Raw genomic sequence first — 15,646 nt, 5'->3', positions numbered from 1 at the left:
CCCTTGGTCCTCTATCCTCTCTAGATTAAACTATATCTACTCTCATGGCTAAAATTTATTACTTCCATGCTGAATCTCTTTCAAGTTCAATCTCTTTTCCAAGTTCCACTCACATATTTCCAACTAGCTCAAGCGATATTTCTATCTGAATGTTTATCGGTCACCTCAAATACACTGAAAATCAATTAACCCAGTGTATCAGAGGAGCCCTCCCCTCTACTCCTAAACTGTCTGTCCCTCCTGATTTCCCTATTTCTGACACTGGTACTATCAATCACCATATCAAAACACAGAAAATATATTAAAGTATTTGTTAAGCATTTACTAGGTGCCAGAAACTGTGTTAAGTGTTGGAAACATAAGCAAAACAAATGCTCCCTATCCTCAAGGTCCTAACATTCTAATGGAGGAAGATACTATTAAAAAGGGAGATGATAGGAATAGAAAATGTTAGAAGAGTTAGGAGTGGAGTCAGGAAAGACACTTGATTTCTTTTGTCTGAATCTTTCCAAGCAGATAAATAAACTTAAATCTCTCTACTTCTCTCTGGTTGATACTGAGGAATCTTTTGCATCTCTGTCCCACCTTGTGTAGTACTACTGTAATTCCAAGTTTGGAACTATTGCATGAACTAGTCTTGGACCAGCACACCAGCCTTTGGCCTACCATCCCTCCCACCCATTTCACATGCCACCTCCAGATTATTCTTCCTACAACCCAGTTCTGATTTTATCACACACCTGCTTAAATATTCTCAATAATTTGCCACGTAGCTACTCTGGCCACATTGGTCTTATCATCTTCCAGACATGTCTTGTACTCTCTAGGTGCTGTGCTTAGGGGACTATTCTCCTCCTATGACTGTCAGTCTTTCTAAAAGCACCCCTTACAGTGGTGCTCTGTGAAGCTCTCCTTTGCTAACTTAGACTACGATGAGCTCTCCTTTCAGAACACATAGAATCTCTGACACTATTAAGTGTCTAGTCATAAATAGTTTCTCTCATCTCCTCAAAAAGAGTTAAGTAACATCTTCACAGCACTACATTTCCTTGTTTTCCCAAGAGGATTTAACTGAAGTACCCTGTACATAATCAAACACAATTATACACTTTAAATCACAAACACCTTCTTTGGGACAATGGAGCATCAGTATTTTAAGAATAAGATTATAGAACAAGTCTATGGAATATAATATATATAGAATATGTAATTCTATATAGGATAAAATAGACATTAGATTAAGATTTCAGGAAAAATATCGTAGAACAAATTCAATCCCTTTTCCATGTAATATAGCAGTAAATACACAGACATCCATGACATTCCCCGCAAGTCCCCTCTTTTCCAGGCTAAATAACTCCAATTCCCTTACTCTCTTGGTCACCCTACTTGATGGGTCAATAAGCAGTAAATGTCAAGGTGTCCTAACTTATCAATGTCTTTTGTTTTTTAACCACATACTTTCTAAGTAACAACTCTAAGACAGAAGGGCAAGAGTTAGGTGAACAGAGTTAAGTGACTTTTCTAGGGTCACACAGCTAGGAAGTGCCTAAGGCCAAATTTGAAACCAGATCCTCGTTGGTGCTCTATCCACTGTATCACCTTCCTGACCCTCCTGCCAGTGTCCTTACTGAAATGTGGTGCTCCAAACTAAACACAATATTCCATATTCTTCGCTATAAATGTTTAACTTTGTTAGTATGATAGTTATCATCTAAGTTGAAAATGGTTTTTTTAAGTTGAAAATGTTTTAAATGTACTAATTTGAAAATAAAGTTACACAGAAGTAAATAAATCATGTGCACTACTCCTGCTGAAATCTGTAGGCTTACACTTCAAACAATAAATATTTAGCAATGGCCTTTTTTTCAATCCTCAGCCTTTCTGACTTCTCTGCAGTCTTGAACAATATTGATCCACCTCTTCTTCTTGAAATTTTCTTTTCTCTTTTAAGTTTTTGTGACACTACTCTTAGTTCTCCTACCTGTGTGACCTCTCCTCCTCCTAAATCAACCACAAATTATCTAATTCACTAAAACAAGTATTTATTAAGCCCTTATTACACGTGAAGCACTGTTCCAAGCATCGAAGATACAATCAAATACACTCCTTACCCTTAAGTGAGATACAACATATAAACATGTGTTATCATTTGGAGGATAAGGGAACATGCATTAACAATGAAGCAGATTAGGAAAGGCTTCCTGTAGGCCATGGCACAAGAACTGGGTCCTGAAGAAAGGAAGAGAGTCTAAGAGGTAGAGTGAGAAGGATGTGCATTCCAGGTATGAGGGACAATGTGTGAGAAATCCTGGATACAGAGTTTAGGGATTAAAACGGACCAGTTTGGCTACCCTACTTAAGAATAATAATAGATAGTATTTTATATAGTGTTTACTAGGGCCAGGAACTGTACTACATGCTTTACAATTATTATCTCATTTGATTCTCATAACAATCACAGGAGGAAGGTTTTATTATTAACCCTATTTTATAGATGAGGAAATTGAAGCAGATGCTTGAGTAACTTGCTCAGGGTCATAAAGGGGAGTGTCTGAGGTTACGTTTAAACGCAGGTCTTTCTGAATCAATATCCAACAACTCTATCCACCGCACCAGCTAGTTGTCACATGAAAGGAAGTAATGTATGAAGGAAAGAAATGATAATTTATATAACACTTTCCATGTGCCAAGCACTAAGTTAAGTATTTTACAAATATTACCTCATTTGATTCTCACAACTATGGGAGGTAGATAATATTATCCCCATTTTACAGATGAGGAAACTGATACAACAGATCAAATGACTTGACCAGGGTCACACAGTGGGTAAGTGTCTGAGGCTAATTTAAACTTGGGTTTCTTGACCCCAGGCCCAGGCTCTATCTATTACACTACCTGGCTGCTTAAGTGATTCATGTTGAGTATAAACCAAGAAAGGTAGTTGAGGGGCTTTAATGCAAAGTTGAGAAGCAGAACCAACATTCTGCAACTGACTTGATGAGGGGAGGTATTTAAGACAGATGAATCAAGGAGCCTAGACATCTAGAGTAGATAGACAAGAGTGTCCTCAAAAGACACAGAGAAGTCTGGAGGATGAGGGGCTTTAGGAAGAAAGAGAATTAATTCTGTTTTAGATATTACGAGTTTGAAAACTTGATGGGATAGAGTTCAATAAGCAACTGGTGATGTGGGGCTGGAGTTTAGGAAAGCAAATAAGGCTAGCTATCTAGATCTAGGAATCTCTAGCAGAGACAAGTGAGCCTATAAGAGCTTCTAAAATCACAAAGACAGAGGGTATACAGAGAGAAGACAAAAAAGGAAAAAGGAAAGGAGGATACCCCAAATTAGGAAATTGGGGTGGGGGAAGAGGGAGGAAGCTGTAAAAATTAAAAACCAACATTTTACTGACATGAATCAAAGAATCTGAGACTTGGAAGGGATCCCAGTACTCAGTCAGACCCATATATAAAAGGAATCCGCACTATAAACATTCTAACTTTGAAGGTTTAAAGATTTTCAATTAAGAAAAAACTACTACCTCTTGAAGCAGTCCATTCCATTTTTGGACAGCTCCAATTATTAGGGAGTTTCTTTGACATCCAGCCTAAATGTACCTTTTTTGCAACTATCACTGATTATTCCTAGGGTTACTTCCTTGGGTACAAACAAAACAAATTCAATACTTTTCCCACACAACAACTTTCCAAGTACGTCAAGACAACTACTGTAGCATTCTGAGTCTTCTCATCTCCAAGCTCAACATGGATAGGTTCCTTTAATCGAGGCCTTTCACTATCCTGGTCGCCCTTCTCTGAATGTATTCCAATTATTAATGTTCTTCTCAAATCCTGATTCCTAGGAATTAGGCATCCAAGAGCACTCCAAATGAGGTCTGACAAACAGTATAATAAGACTATCATCCTCCCATCTCTGGAAACTATACCTCTCATAATATAGCACAAGACTGCATTAGCTTTTTTGGCTACTGCATCATACCACTGACTCATCAAATCAAGCTCAAAGTTCTCTCAAATCAGAGATCTTTTTCAGCACAATTGCTATCTAGCTATGCCTCTCCCATTTTGCACTTATAAAGCTGATTTTTTGGGGGCATTAAATATAAAACTTTATTTTTATTTAATTCAAGCCTAAAGGTTTAGTTTGCCAAAGTATTTTTTAATTCTGTCAGTATTACCCTTTCCAAATTTGTGTCATCTGCAAATCTAATGAGCATGCCAACTATGCCTTTATCCCAAGTTACTGATAAAATTGTTTAAATAGCATTACCAAGCACAGATCAAATTCTATTAGATGCAAAACCATACACATTTGAAAAGTGTCAATAACAAACCCAATTTTGTTTCAGTTTGAGCCTCTTTATTAAGACTAAACAAAAGCCTTTAGGAAATCTAAATTATTTTACTTCACTAAAATCTAATTCTCAAATGTTTCTTGAAACTTTATTAATCTAATATGATGATCTATGTAAACATAGCAAATATCGAAATACTTTCCCATTTGAAAGCAGACACTTATTTAAAATAAAATTATTGGCAATCATGAAGCCCTAGATAAAGACATCTCAACTAAATTGAGTAGCTTATACATAAGAAAAGGATATATGTATAGGCAAAAATGAGGTTATCAACAAATCCATACAATCCACAGAATTTCTCAAGTGTTTGAATAAATAAGGAACACTGAAAAGTTATTTTAAACTCCCCACAGTTCAAGGTCAGTATGATTATGCCAAAGGGAATAAAGTCAATATTATTTGGTAGGTTAGTGGTAAGTGAATTTAATTAGTACCAATCACATAACAAAGAGCTATGTAAAACTGTAAGATCTCATAATTTACCTCCCTACCTTTAATAGCCAAATATCTTAGATGAGTTGCTCAAACACCATGGGAAATAAAAGGTTAATCACAACACTGAAGAATTCAATTTCATCTAGCAAAAATGAACAGATTTGGGGTTGTATTCTATTTTAAAATGTAAATTTCCTAGTTACATTTTAAAAAAATGATTTACACAGAGAGAGCATTTCAATAATTGCTGGATATTTTATTATTTTTCCCTGTGGTGAAAAATAAGGCCATTGGAGACAGAACAGCATTTTATATGAGAGAAGAACAGCTTTGGAGCCTTCCTAAGAAAGTGAGGAACTTTGACACCCCCCTACCCCCCACCCTGGATCTTTCCTAACAAAACAGATCCTAGTTTAGGACTGACATAAAACCAGCAAGTAGAAATAATCTTCTTAGATTAGTCAATGATGAGAAATAAGTTTGAGGTCTCAGGTAGAGATAAAATAGGATGAGTGAGACAAATGGAATGTTAACTTAGAAAATGACAAAGGGGAGTGGTATAAGCAGAAAGTAAACTAGATTAGCAATTAAAGGATTTGAATGCTTTGCTACAGACAACCTGTGTGATCTTGGTGCAAATTACATGCATTCTTCTGGTCAGTAAGTTCCTTCACTAGTAAAAAAAGGTTTTTAGACAATATAACCTTTAATGTCCCTCCCAGCTTTACCTATGATCCCACAACATCTATATCAGATTAGAATTTTTAAAAATATATTAAATCTGACTAAAGGATATGAAAACTGGCTATTTCTCCCCTTATGGGAAAAGGCAGTTTGGGGGGACAGCAGAGAGTGGGGTGTTGGTTTGCAGAGTTGAAGTAACTCATGGATGATGAAACTTTTACCAGTGCATACTGCCAACTGTTTGACAATGTAATTTTAGAAGGTGGCGTGACTCATTGAGAAGTAAAATAACTTGCCCATGGTCGCATAGCCAGTATGTATCAGAGGGCCCAGATTTTCCTGACTATCTCTATCCAGCTCTAAAGAGGAAGCATATAAATAATAAATTTCAAAGTTGAAAGAGACCTAGGATGTCATCTAGTCTAAGCTACCCCTGAGCAGATATCTCTATAACATCCTTGAGGACCAGTAATTTAATCTCTGTTTAAAGACTCCTATCAATGGGAAACACCCTACCTCCTAGGATAGCCCATTCCACTTTTCAATAGCTCCAATAATCAATAAGTTTTCTCTCACGTCAGTACAAATTTGTCATACTATACTTTGGTGAAGGAAATGCTCATTTGTTCAGGGTAAATCTGCTAGAACTATAAAACAGCTTTTAGAATAGACATGTATGATACTATCTAACTTATATGGCAACCTCAACTATTCCAAATACAGTATCACAAAGAACCAAGAAGGCAATAAAAAGAGGTCTCTGGGAAGCAAAACTTATCAAATTTACAGATTACACAAAACTGAGGAATCCTAATATAATAGGTAAGCTCCAAATAAATCTTGACAATCCAGAACACTGGGATAAAAATCTAATAAGATGAAATTTAATAGGGATAAATGTAAACTCTTACAACTGGGTTCAAAAAATAGGCTTTACAAAGTACAAACTGGAGGAGAGAGGCTTTGAGACAAAGAGGTGAGGGTTTTAAGTAGACTATATGCTCAATGCCATCAACAGCCAGCAATGATATGGCATCCAGCAAAAGGTAGTGCAGTCTTGGGCACATTAAAGACCCAGCTTTAGAGAATATGGAGTCTCATTCTTTCCTCTTCCCTGGTCAGACTGGGGTTGGAGGGCTCTCTTTAGTACTGGGTACTACCTTTTAGGAAGAATAATAAGCTGGAGTGTCCAGAGGAAGGTAACCAGGATGGGAAAATCTTGGAGTTGAAAGGAAAATTGCTTTATTGCCTTTATACTATTGATCATGAACAGAGTGATTACATATGATCTTTTTGATTAAGTAAAGTTAGACCCAGTTAGCAAACTATGTATAAGATGTCAATTATAATAATAGAATATTAACCATAATACTAGAAAGGATAGTTTGGTACATTAAAATATTGTAGCAACAAAATATATTAAAAGCTTCTGTTGGAGGAATAAAAATTTTAGGTCTTTTGATAACTTTAGTTATCTAGGGAAGCTAAAACCCCTGCAGAAGGAGCTGGGTTCATTAAGAGTGGAGTGTTCAGCTGGCTTGATTAGATAGTATGAAAACAACCTTGTTTTCTTCAGGTGTTTGATGCTTTAAAGATTTATGCCACTATAGACTCCCAGGGTATCCTAGGCAAGAAAGGTTACTCTGAACTAAATAGTATGATAGTTACTGGACTTTGAAGTAAATGTTTCAAACTCCTGTTATCAAATATGATTGCATGTTTCTTAACATCCTCTGTATATTCTGCTGCATTAATGACTTGTGCCAATTAGCTACGAAAAAAATCCATAAAACATATTGTTGAACATCTATATGGGGTCTTATCACAAACTGGGTGTAGTAAGATCTCCAGCTTTAATTTTCCACAATTAAAGTCTGGATCTTTAGCTCGGAATTATGGCCCAGAGATTTCTTTATTCTAAGAGTCCCTGTCACAGACCAGCTTAAGGAATTAAGGTGATTAAAGCTGAAGAAGAGATGGCTCAGGGCAAAATACAGCTATCTCTAAGTATTTGAAAGACTAGTCAAAGTAAAAGAGGGATCGGATGTGTTTTATTTAGGCAGAACCAAGAGTAATAGAAATTGCAAAGTGGAAAATTTAGACTGATGTAAGGGGAAAATAATCAATTATCAAATTATCCATAACGAGAATGGTTTTTATCTGGAAGTTGTGGGTTCATCTCTCATTGAAAAGCCACAAGATACTGAATGTGTTATAAAGGAAGATTCTGTTTGGGGTACGAGTTGAGACCCCTTCCAATTCTGAATTTCTGTGAAGACTAGATGTTGTACAAAAAGAATCTCTTCTCTGATCATTCATTATGACCATAAATGAAGTTCCTCTCCTGATGTAACACGGTGATGGCAAACCTGACACGTGTGTGAGCACTGACACACATAGCCATTTTCAATGACACGTGGCCGCATGCCGAGGATGAAACATTTGCTGTACTGTAGTGTAGACTCTCTGTGCACTATAGATGACAATCCTACCTATAATAATTTACCTATTTTGGTTTATTAAATACAGCTATATATTACAATTATACATTTTTGTTATTTAAACCATAAATATCGTGAAATTTTTCTCAAAGTGACACACCACCCGAGTTATGCTCGTTTTTTTTGGCGAATTTTGACACACCAAGCTCAAAAGGTTGCCCATCACTGATGTACCTGTACCTTTTAAAAGTTTCCTGACTTCTCTTCTTGCCTCTAGCTACTCCTTTCTTCAATCCAACTTTCTTACAGCTACCAAAATAATCTTCTTAATGAATATGTCTGACCATTTCATTCTAATGCTTATCCTTCAGGGACCAACTTTACCCGACTTTTTGGGCCTTGCACAAAGGTATCTAACACACACTGAACCAAATTGAGAAGTATTCACTCAGTTTCTCTACTCTTATTCTACAGAGTCCTAACAAGCTTAGTTAGTCTGTTTCCAAGCCCACAATAGATTAGAAGCATAAGAAGAAAAACTGCTACAGGAAGGCCACACTGACATTAAAGACAAGTAAAATGTATTAATAGGAAAGAGCCAGAAATATCATAAAAATATACCTAATAACTCAAAGTACAGCAAGATGGGGGAGGTGGACAGCTCACAGGTGGCAGAGCTGGAGGGGAGTGAAGCACTTGGGCCACTCCTCCCACCTTCACCTATGCTGAGGACATTCCTCATTTCACCCAGCTCTCTGCCCAACAGCTCAATAGTTGTGTGTGTGTGTGTGTGTGTGTATGTGTGTGTGCGCGCGCCAGGAGGGTTCCTACCACTCCCTGCAGGGGAGGGGTACAGAGTGGGGGGACAGGCACTCCACTCAATCTGGGGGGGTGAGGCCCAGAACTAGGTCTTTTAAAGGTTCTCCATCACTGCAATAGACCTTGAGGATACTACTGTATACACGAGTACAATAAGTGATATCATCATTAAATTTTTGCTTAATCACAAGGCATCATTATGCATAGTACACTCTATTTAAGGAGATAGAAACCAAAAGAATGTGGAAAATGTTTAAAAGATTTCCAACCAAATTTTTATTTTTAAAAAATGTGGTGTCTAAAATGGTACATTCTCAGCTCTCTGAATTATTTAGATAACAGGATTATCTGAAATTATTCTTTCTTTGAGGATTCCAGATACCTAAGATTTTGCCAGGCATTTTCTTCTAATCATGTCTTTGTTCCTTAGCTATGTGTGTCCTTGGGACATCAGGAGTAGCCTATTATTTTAAAAGATTCTTACCTTACTTTCACTGAGCTCTGAAATCCATTCTTTTACCAAATTATTCAGTTTGCCAAGAACAACAAGCCTACAATAAAAATAATAGGTTTTAGTTTAGGGGAAAACAACAAAAACAACAAAATAAGTTCTCAATTTTAACTAGAATGACATCCCTAGAAATGCTGGTTTCGGTGGAAAGCTGTGCTATGCAGACCACAAAACAAAAACAAAAAAACCCCTAACATTTGTATAATGCTTATACAGTGTGCAATGTATGATGCTTAGCACTTTATAATTATTATCTCACAACCCTGGTAGGTAGGTGCTATTTCCCCCATTTTATAGAAGAAGAAATTAAGCAGACAACTTGCCTAGGTTCCCACAGCTATTTTCTGAAGCTAGATTTGAACATGGGTCTTCCTGATTCCAGGCCCAGTGCCCTATCAAGTATGCTACCTAGAGCCCATGTTATTTTTCATGTATCAAATTTTTTTTTGTATCAAAATTATTTAGGGGTACAAGATTTTACCCATATATACATATCTGTTTAAGAAGTAGTACCTATACTGGACAGTCTTATTAAATAATAGTAGCTCATATTTATACTATTTTGAGATTTAAAAACCAACTTCCTCCCAACAACCTTGTGAGGTAGGTAGTATTACCCCATTTTAAAGATGAAGACAACTGACGCCAGAGAGGGTAACTGACTTTTCCATCCAGGATACTGCCTCTATCATAAAAGAAAATTATTACAAAGAGCCCCATCCTATTCTTCTAATCTTAATTCCCACTATTCCCTTTCTTCTACCCTACATACCAACCAAACTGAGGAACACTGAATAGTCCAAATAACCACCCCCCTTTTGCTCACACCCTTTCCCAAACCTAGAATGCCCTTTCTAAACTCAGTTCCATCTGTTTATAGTATACTTTTGAAAGTCCAACTCAAATGCCATTTATTAAATGCAGGGAGAACAGCCTGCTCTTACAATCTATCCTTCTTTTAATAGCATTTTATGTATATTCCTTGTATGGTCTTTTACAATCTATCTAATATTGTAGTTATTCATATAAATGCTAACTTTTAATCTGGATGGCAAGTTTCTTATAAATGTTCATCTTTAACCTAGATGGTAAACTTCTTGAAGTCAGAGGTAACTCATTTATCTTTGTATCTCTGGCAGTACTAGTGTCAAACTCAAATAGAAATGGGGGTCACTTCTCTGTATATAAGGAATTCTGTGGGCCATATATTGACACAGTTTTAAAATGTAATATTATCTGTTTTATTGCATTTTTATTTATTTTGTTAAATATTTCCCAATTAAATTATAACCTGGTTCAGGCTGCACTCATGAGTCTTGTAGGCTACATGTCAGACAATTCTATCTTATAGTACCTATCACAGAACCTTGCACATGGAAGGTTACTCCACTGTTTGTTAAATGAATTACATACCTGTGATTTAATTCCTCTTCATCTTCAAATACTCCAAAAGGTTTCATGGCTTCAATTAACTTCTGTGTATAAATATGATCTACTTCTTTGGGTGGTGCCAAACTAATTGGAGATGTAATTCCATAATGCTTTTGACGCTGGGTCTCCAGCACAGCACTTCTGCTTAAGGAGAAATATAAATGGAAAAAGGCAAAATTATTATGAGACACTGGTTCAGTAGATCTATTATATTTTAATTTCACTTTAAGGACTTACTAAAGGCACTAATGTACATTACACCAGGGTGATGTTTCAGTTTTGGTCAAAAAAGGCACTCATGATTTTCTCAGGTCTCTGGCTTTTGAAGAGAAGGTGATAGTATGACTTTTCAAGTTAAAAGCAATGTGCTTTAGCATTAAGGAAAACTATTTTACAGAGCTCAAAGGCAGGGAATAAAATTTGAGTCAGTGCCACTATCACCATATCTTAAAGGAGTAAACAACCAGGCTGGTCTAAAATTCATAGAAGTAGGTACTACTAATATCTTTATTAATTCGCCCTTTAAAAATATTGATAAAATGCTTTGAGACAGAAATGTCTGAATGTTGGTGTTTTGGGGGGTTTTTTTTGGGGGGGGGAGGTGGATGAGGAACTAGAATTTTCAGAGTTAATACACATATGAATGTCTGAACTCCTACTGCCTATACAATAATGCTCAGTAGATTAAAGAATACCATATTCTACTTCAACACAATTAGCAACTCTTCAATTTGAGAAAAAGTCTACCTGTGAACCCATTTGTGTAAACAGGATATAATGATTTAAAGACATTTTTTATTTTAAATGTCATCATTTTTAAGGTCAGTGAAAATCAAAATACTATACCAATAACATACATATAAACTTGATATAGGTTTATTAATAATTGCCATAAATAAGCATTCTTTTCTGAAAGCCCAAGACACAATATAAATCCCTTACCTAAATTCTTTCATCTAACCACCACATCATCCCCTTCCCCCAAGATCTCTCTCCAGGAAGGGAATGTTTCCTTCAACCAGGGCTGGGGAGAAGGAAAAATAGGGAAGGATCCTGGAGATAATTCCTGGTCCTCTATAGAACTCTTACTGGATATTGTTATCTTAGGGATTTTCACTCATTAGTGGGGCAACTGAAGTCAAGAGATACCCAGATGGAATCCAGTCTATACATACTAGATGTCAACAAGTGACTATATCTCTGTTTCAGTTTCCTTAACAGTAAAATGGGGATAACATCCATGGTACTTAAAGGCTTGGGAAGCTCTGTTGAGAATGTATGTAAAAGAACTTTGAAAATCTTAAAATGCCATCATATTATGAGAGTATATAAATAATACAGTATCACATCATTTGGAGCAGAAGTTCATCTGGTATTCAATTGTATAAATGGCACTTTATTAAGAAGGTACAGGGGGAAAAAAGGTATAGTCTGTAGTTCTCCCACATTTTGCTAGTTATTAAAACCTGTTTTTCCTAATTTTTGAAGAGCTGTCTAGGTGACCAGAAGAGATGTGTAAAACATACAATAAAAAGTTTTAGATGGAGTAATAGAATGTTAATAGTTAGAAGAGACCCTGGAGATAGTCTAACCAATTTTTAAATTTTTAAGATAAGAAACCTGAGGCCTGAAGAAGTGACATGCCCAAGGTTGCTTAGGTAATCAGAATTCTTTTGAACCCAGGTCTCCAATTCTAAGTCTTGTGCTCTTTCATTATACTAAGCATTCCAAAAAAAGCACACCACTACTATTTGATATCAAAACATAAAAGATTTTAAAGACTGAATAAAAAGATCAACCTTGACTTCAAGACCATTGATGAGAATGGTGCCCACCTCATGACAGTTGGACCAATGTACATCAATACCATCTTTTCAACTATTAAAATAGGATGAACTTTCCATATATATAACCCTTGCCTTCTGTCTTAGAATTTATACGAAGTATTGGTTCCAAGACAGAAGAGCAGTAAGGGCTAGGCAATTAGGGTTAAATGACTTGTCTAAGGTCACACAACTAGGAAACATGGGAGTCAATTTAAACCCAGGTCCTCCCCACTCCAGGCCTGGCTCTCTCTATCCACCTAGCTTGCCTTACATATATTTTCAATAGCTAATCCAAGAAACTAGTAGCTTTTCAAAAGTTAGGCTAGTACGTATCAAAGGTGACTTCAGTCATTCAAAACAAAAAACACTATCAACTCACTCTGAAAGGGAGCTACTAACAGAAAAGTCAAATTATTTTACTAGTGAAAAAAAGTTAAATTAGAAGGTACTTGGGAAATATTCAGGCTTTTGAAAAGAAGAAAAAGCGTAGAAACGGAATCGAGAATAGGGTAATGGATCTAGGTTTATGGGGATAGTGGGAGGTAGGGAGAATTTGTTCTTCTTTTATTCTATCAGAGTTAATCCAAATTATTTTTATTGTGTTGGGTCCATCTACCCTTCTGCAAAATTCTCAAATGTACTAATTAAAATGTCCTAATGCATATGGTAGATGGTACAATGGTGTCAGGAAGACTCATGTTCCTGAGTTCAAATTTGGACTCAGACACTTACTAGCTGTGTGACCCTGGGCACTTCATCTTGTCTGCCTCAGTTTCCTCATCTCTCAAAAGATCTGGGAAGGAAATAGTAAACCACTCCAAGTACCTTTGCCCAAAAACCCCAAATGGGGTCTTAAGAGTTGGTTATAATTGAAATGATTGAACATCAACAATGCATATTGTTTTTGTTTGACACTACACATTATAAACTGATAAAGATTCCAGGCCTTCTAGACTAAAAGACATCACCAAAGATAACAGATTGAGAAACATATAGACACAAGAATTCAATAGGGTGATAAAGGTATCAGTATATAGCTATTAAGCCTATAGCTACAGTAAGAATTAGAAGCTTCCTAGTCAAAGATTGTTACTTTAAAAAAAGGGAGGGGGAATCATACACTAGGGTCAAAAGATAACTTAATATCCTTCTTAAAATACTTATTGATCCTTAATCATAAGGGCAAAACGGAAGATACTTAGTTTCCAGACAATGACCACAGGATGACTAACAATCTTTGTGTTGCCAGGTATTTGAAAGAGAGAAGATTGTGAAAGTGGTTATAGGATGGGCCTCAAAGTCCACAAGGCCCTGTTCAAGTGACATCTCAGACACACCATACCTTTAGACAATAACTTAACTTCTCCAAAGCCCTGGGCCATTTTCTTAAGACAGAAATTTCAGAGCAAGTAGGGTCTGAATTGGTAGATTTTCTTAACCTAAACCATTGAAATCCTCCCACCCAAACTGCCTACGGATAAAAAGTATTTCCTTTCTTCTAGTTGAATACACCAATTAGTTGAAAATAGTTGTGAATAATAGTTATTATAATAAGTTATAAGTTGTTACAACATGCTATTAAATGAAAATAATGTTATTATAAAGATAGCATAACAAAAGTTATTATAAGAAATTAAAACTAGTCAACAATCTTTCAAGAACAAAATTTATAAGTAGTTTCGATTAAAAAAAACCCCCAACAACACTAAGACCTTAAGATGGAGAGGTTAAAGATGAGATAAACTCTTTGACTAAAGAAAAGGGAAACCAAGGTGATTCCTCTCATAGTGAAATGAGCCAGCAAACTAGAAGGCACTTACTAAATCACTACCTGGTAGGTGTTTTTGGTATTGTTTTTGTTGGGGGGAGGGGAGGGTGGAGCCGAGAAAACCAGCTAAGCAGAAGCAGCCAAGTGCAGAGCCCACCAATTGGGAACTGGAGAATATGGTCGATGAGTAAAAGCGGCATCCTTTGGACGGGATGAAGGGATACTAAGAGGACTGGAGGTGGAGGTGGGGTGGGGTGGGGACAGGAGGGCAGCATGGAGGCAGCAGGCAGCGTAGATGGGCTCGGACAGGCTCCGGAGCCACAGGGTGTGCCGGACAGACTCCTGCTTCACCCCACCCCACTCTTTTCCCAGACGCTGGGCAGCATCAGCAGCGGGACACGTCGCGGGTGGGGGACGGGGGAGGGGGCGAAGGAACAGGAACGCCACAGCCGCAGCCCCCGGGGGAGGGGCGGGGAGGCGGACCCGGCATGAGGCCTGGGTGGGGTGGGGGTGGGGAGGGGGGGTAGCAAGGGATAGCGTCTGGGAGGGCGCGACGGGACACCTCCCAACTGCCGCCCCCGCCCGCAGGGCCCAGATCCCGCCCGCTACCCCGCGGGCCTCTCCTGCACTCACGCTGACATTTCTTTCATCGCTTCCTGCGACTCCACCTCTGGCAAGAGTCCTTCGCTCTTCCCCTCGGCTACCCCTGTCGCACCTTCCTCTTCCTCCTCCTTCTCCGTTCGCTCCCTCGGTTTTCCTAGGCTGGCTCGCTAGCTGCCTAGCTCGCTCACTCACTCGTTCGCTCACTCACTGCGGCCGAAACATCCAACCCAGTAGCGCAGCCCAAGCCCACGGGGCCGGCCCTATTTATGACAATACAGCGCGGCTGCCGCCGCCGCCAACGCCAACATGGCGCTCCTTCCCGACGGGCCTCGCGCGGCGGGCGCCGGCGCCGACTCCGCCCCCAACCTTTCCTCTCGCCGCACGCTAGGCTCTGGGATGGCCGTGCCCTCTCCACCTAGCGGTGGCTTGCGCTCCCAGTACCCTAGAATCACTGAGTTTCTACTCAGGCCCATAGCGGGGCGGGATCCAGGTGTGTGGCTCTGTGAATCCGGGGCTCTTCCTCTTCCCGGCCCCCAGACCCAGCAGGCTGACGCTCACTCTCCGAGGAACCTCGGAGATTATGCCTTGGGACCTACCGCGGGGTTTCATTGATGTCTTCGTTGATGCCTTTCAGTTATCTTCTGCCTCTAGTGCTCGCTCCGAAATAGCTTTCTTAAAGATGAGTTTATTTTTAAGTGAACAAGCATTTGTTCTACTTAAAATTTTTTTGGCTTACTTTTAGTTTTATTC

At 38.2% G+C, this 15,646-nt stretch overlaps 1 protein-coding gene across 1 annotated transcript in view; it reads right to left on the bottom strand.

The window, feature by feature from the left end:
* Nucleotides 1-15,183, bottom strand: part of PAPOLG (poly(A) polymerase gamma) — a 49,025-nt gene extending 33,842 nt beyond the window's left edge. The window contains exons 1-3 of the mRNA XM_044660673.1: nucleotides 14,927-15,183; nucleotides 10,682-10,840; nucleotides 9,242-9,308 (exon numbers count right to left, since the gene is read on the bottom strand). Coding sequence (XP_044516608.1) covers nucleotides 9,242-9,308; nucleotides 10,682-10,840; nucleotides 14,927-14,943 — 243 coding nt within the window. The 5' untranslated portion in view covers nucleotides 14,944-15,183. The remainder of the gene's footprint in view (nucleotides 1-9,241; nucleotides 9,309-10,681; nucleotides 10,841-14,926) is intronic.
* Between the last annotated feature and the right edge of the window lie 463 nt (nucleotides 15,184-15,646).

This window comes from Gracilinanus agilis, chromosome 2 (genome assembly GCF_016433145.1).
Source record: "Gracilinanus agilis isolate LMUSP501 chromosome 2, AgileGrace, whole genome shotgun sequence".
Classification (NCBI taxonomy): Eukaryota; Metazoa; Chordata; class Mammalia; order Didelphimorphia; family Didelphidae; genus Gracilinanus; species Gracilinanus agilis.
The sequence above is the reverse complement of the archived record's forward strand: the minus strand, read 5'-3'. Positions and strand labels throughout refer to the sequence as shown.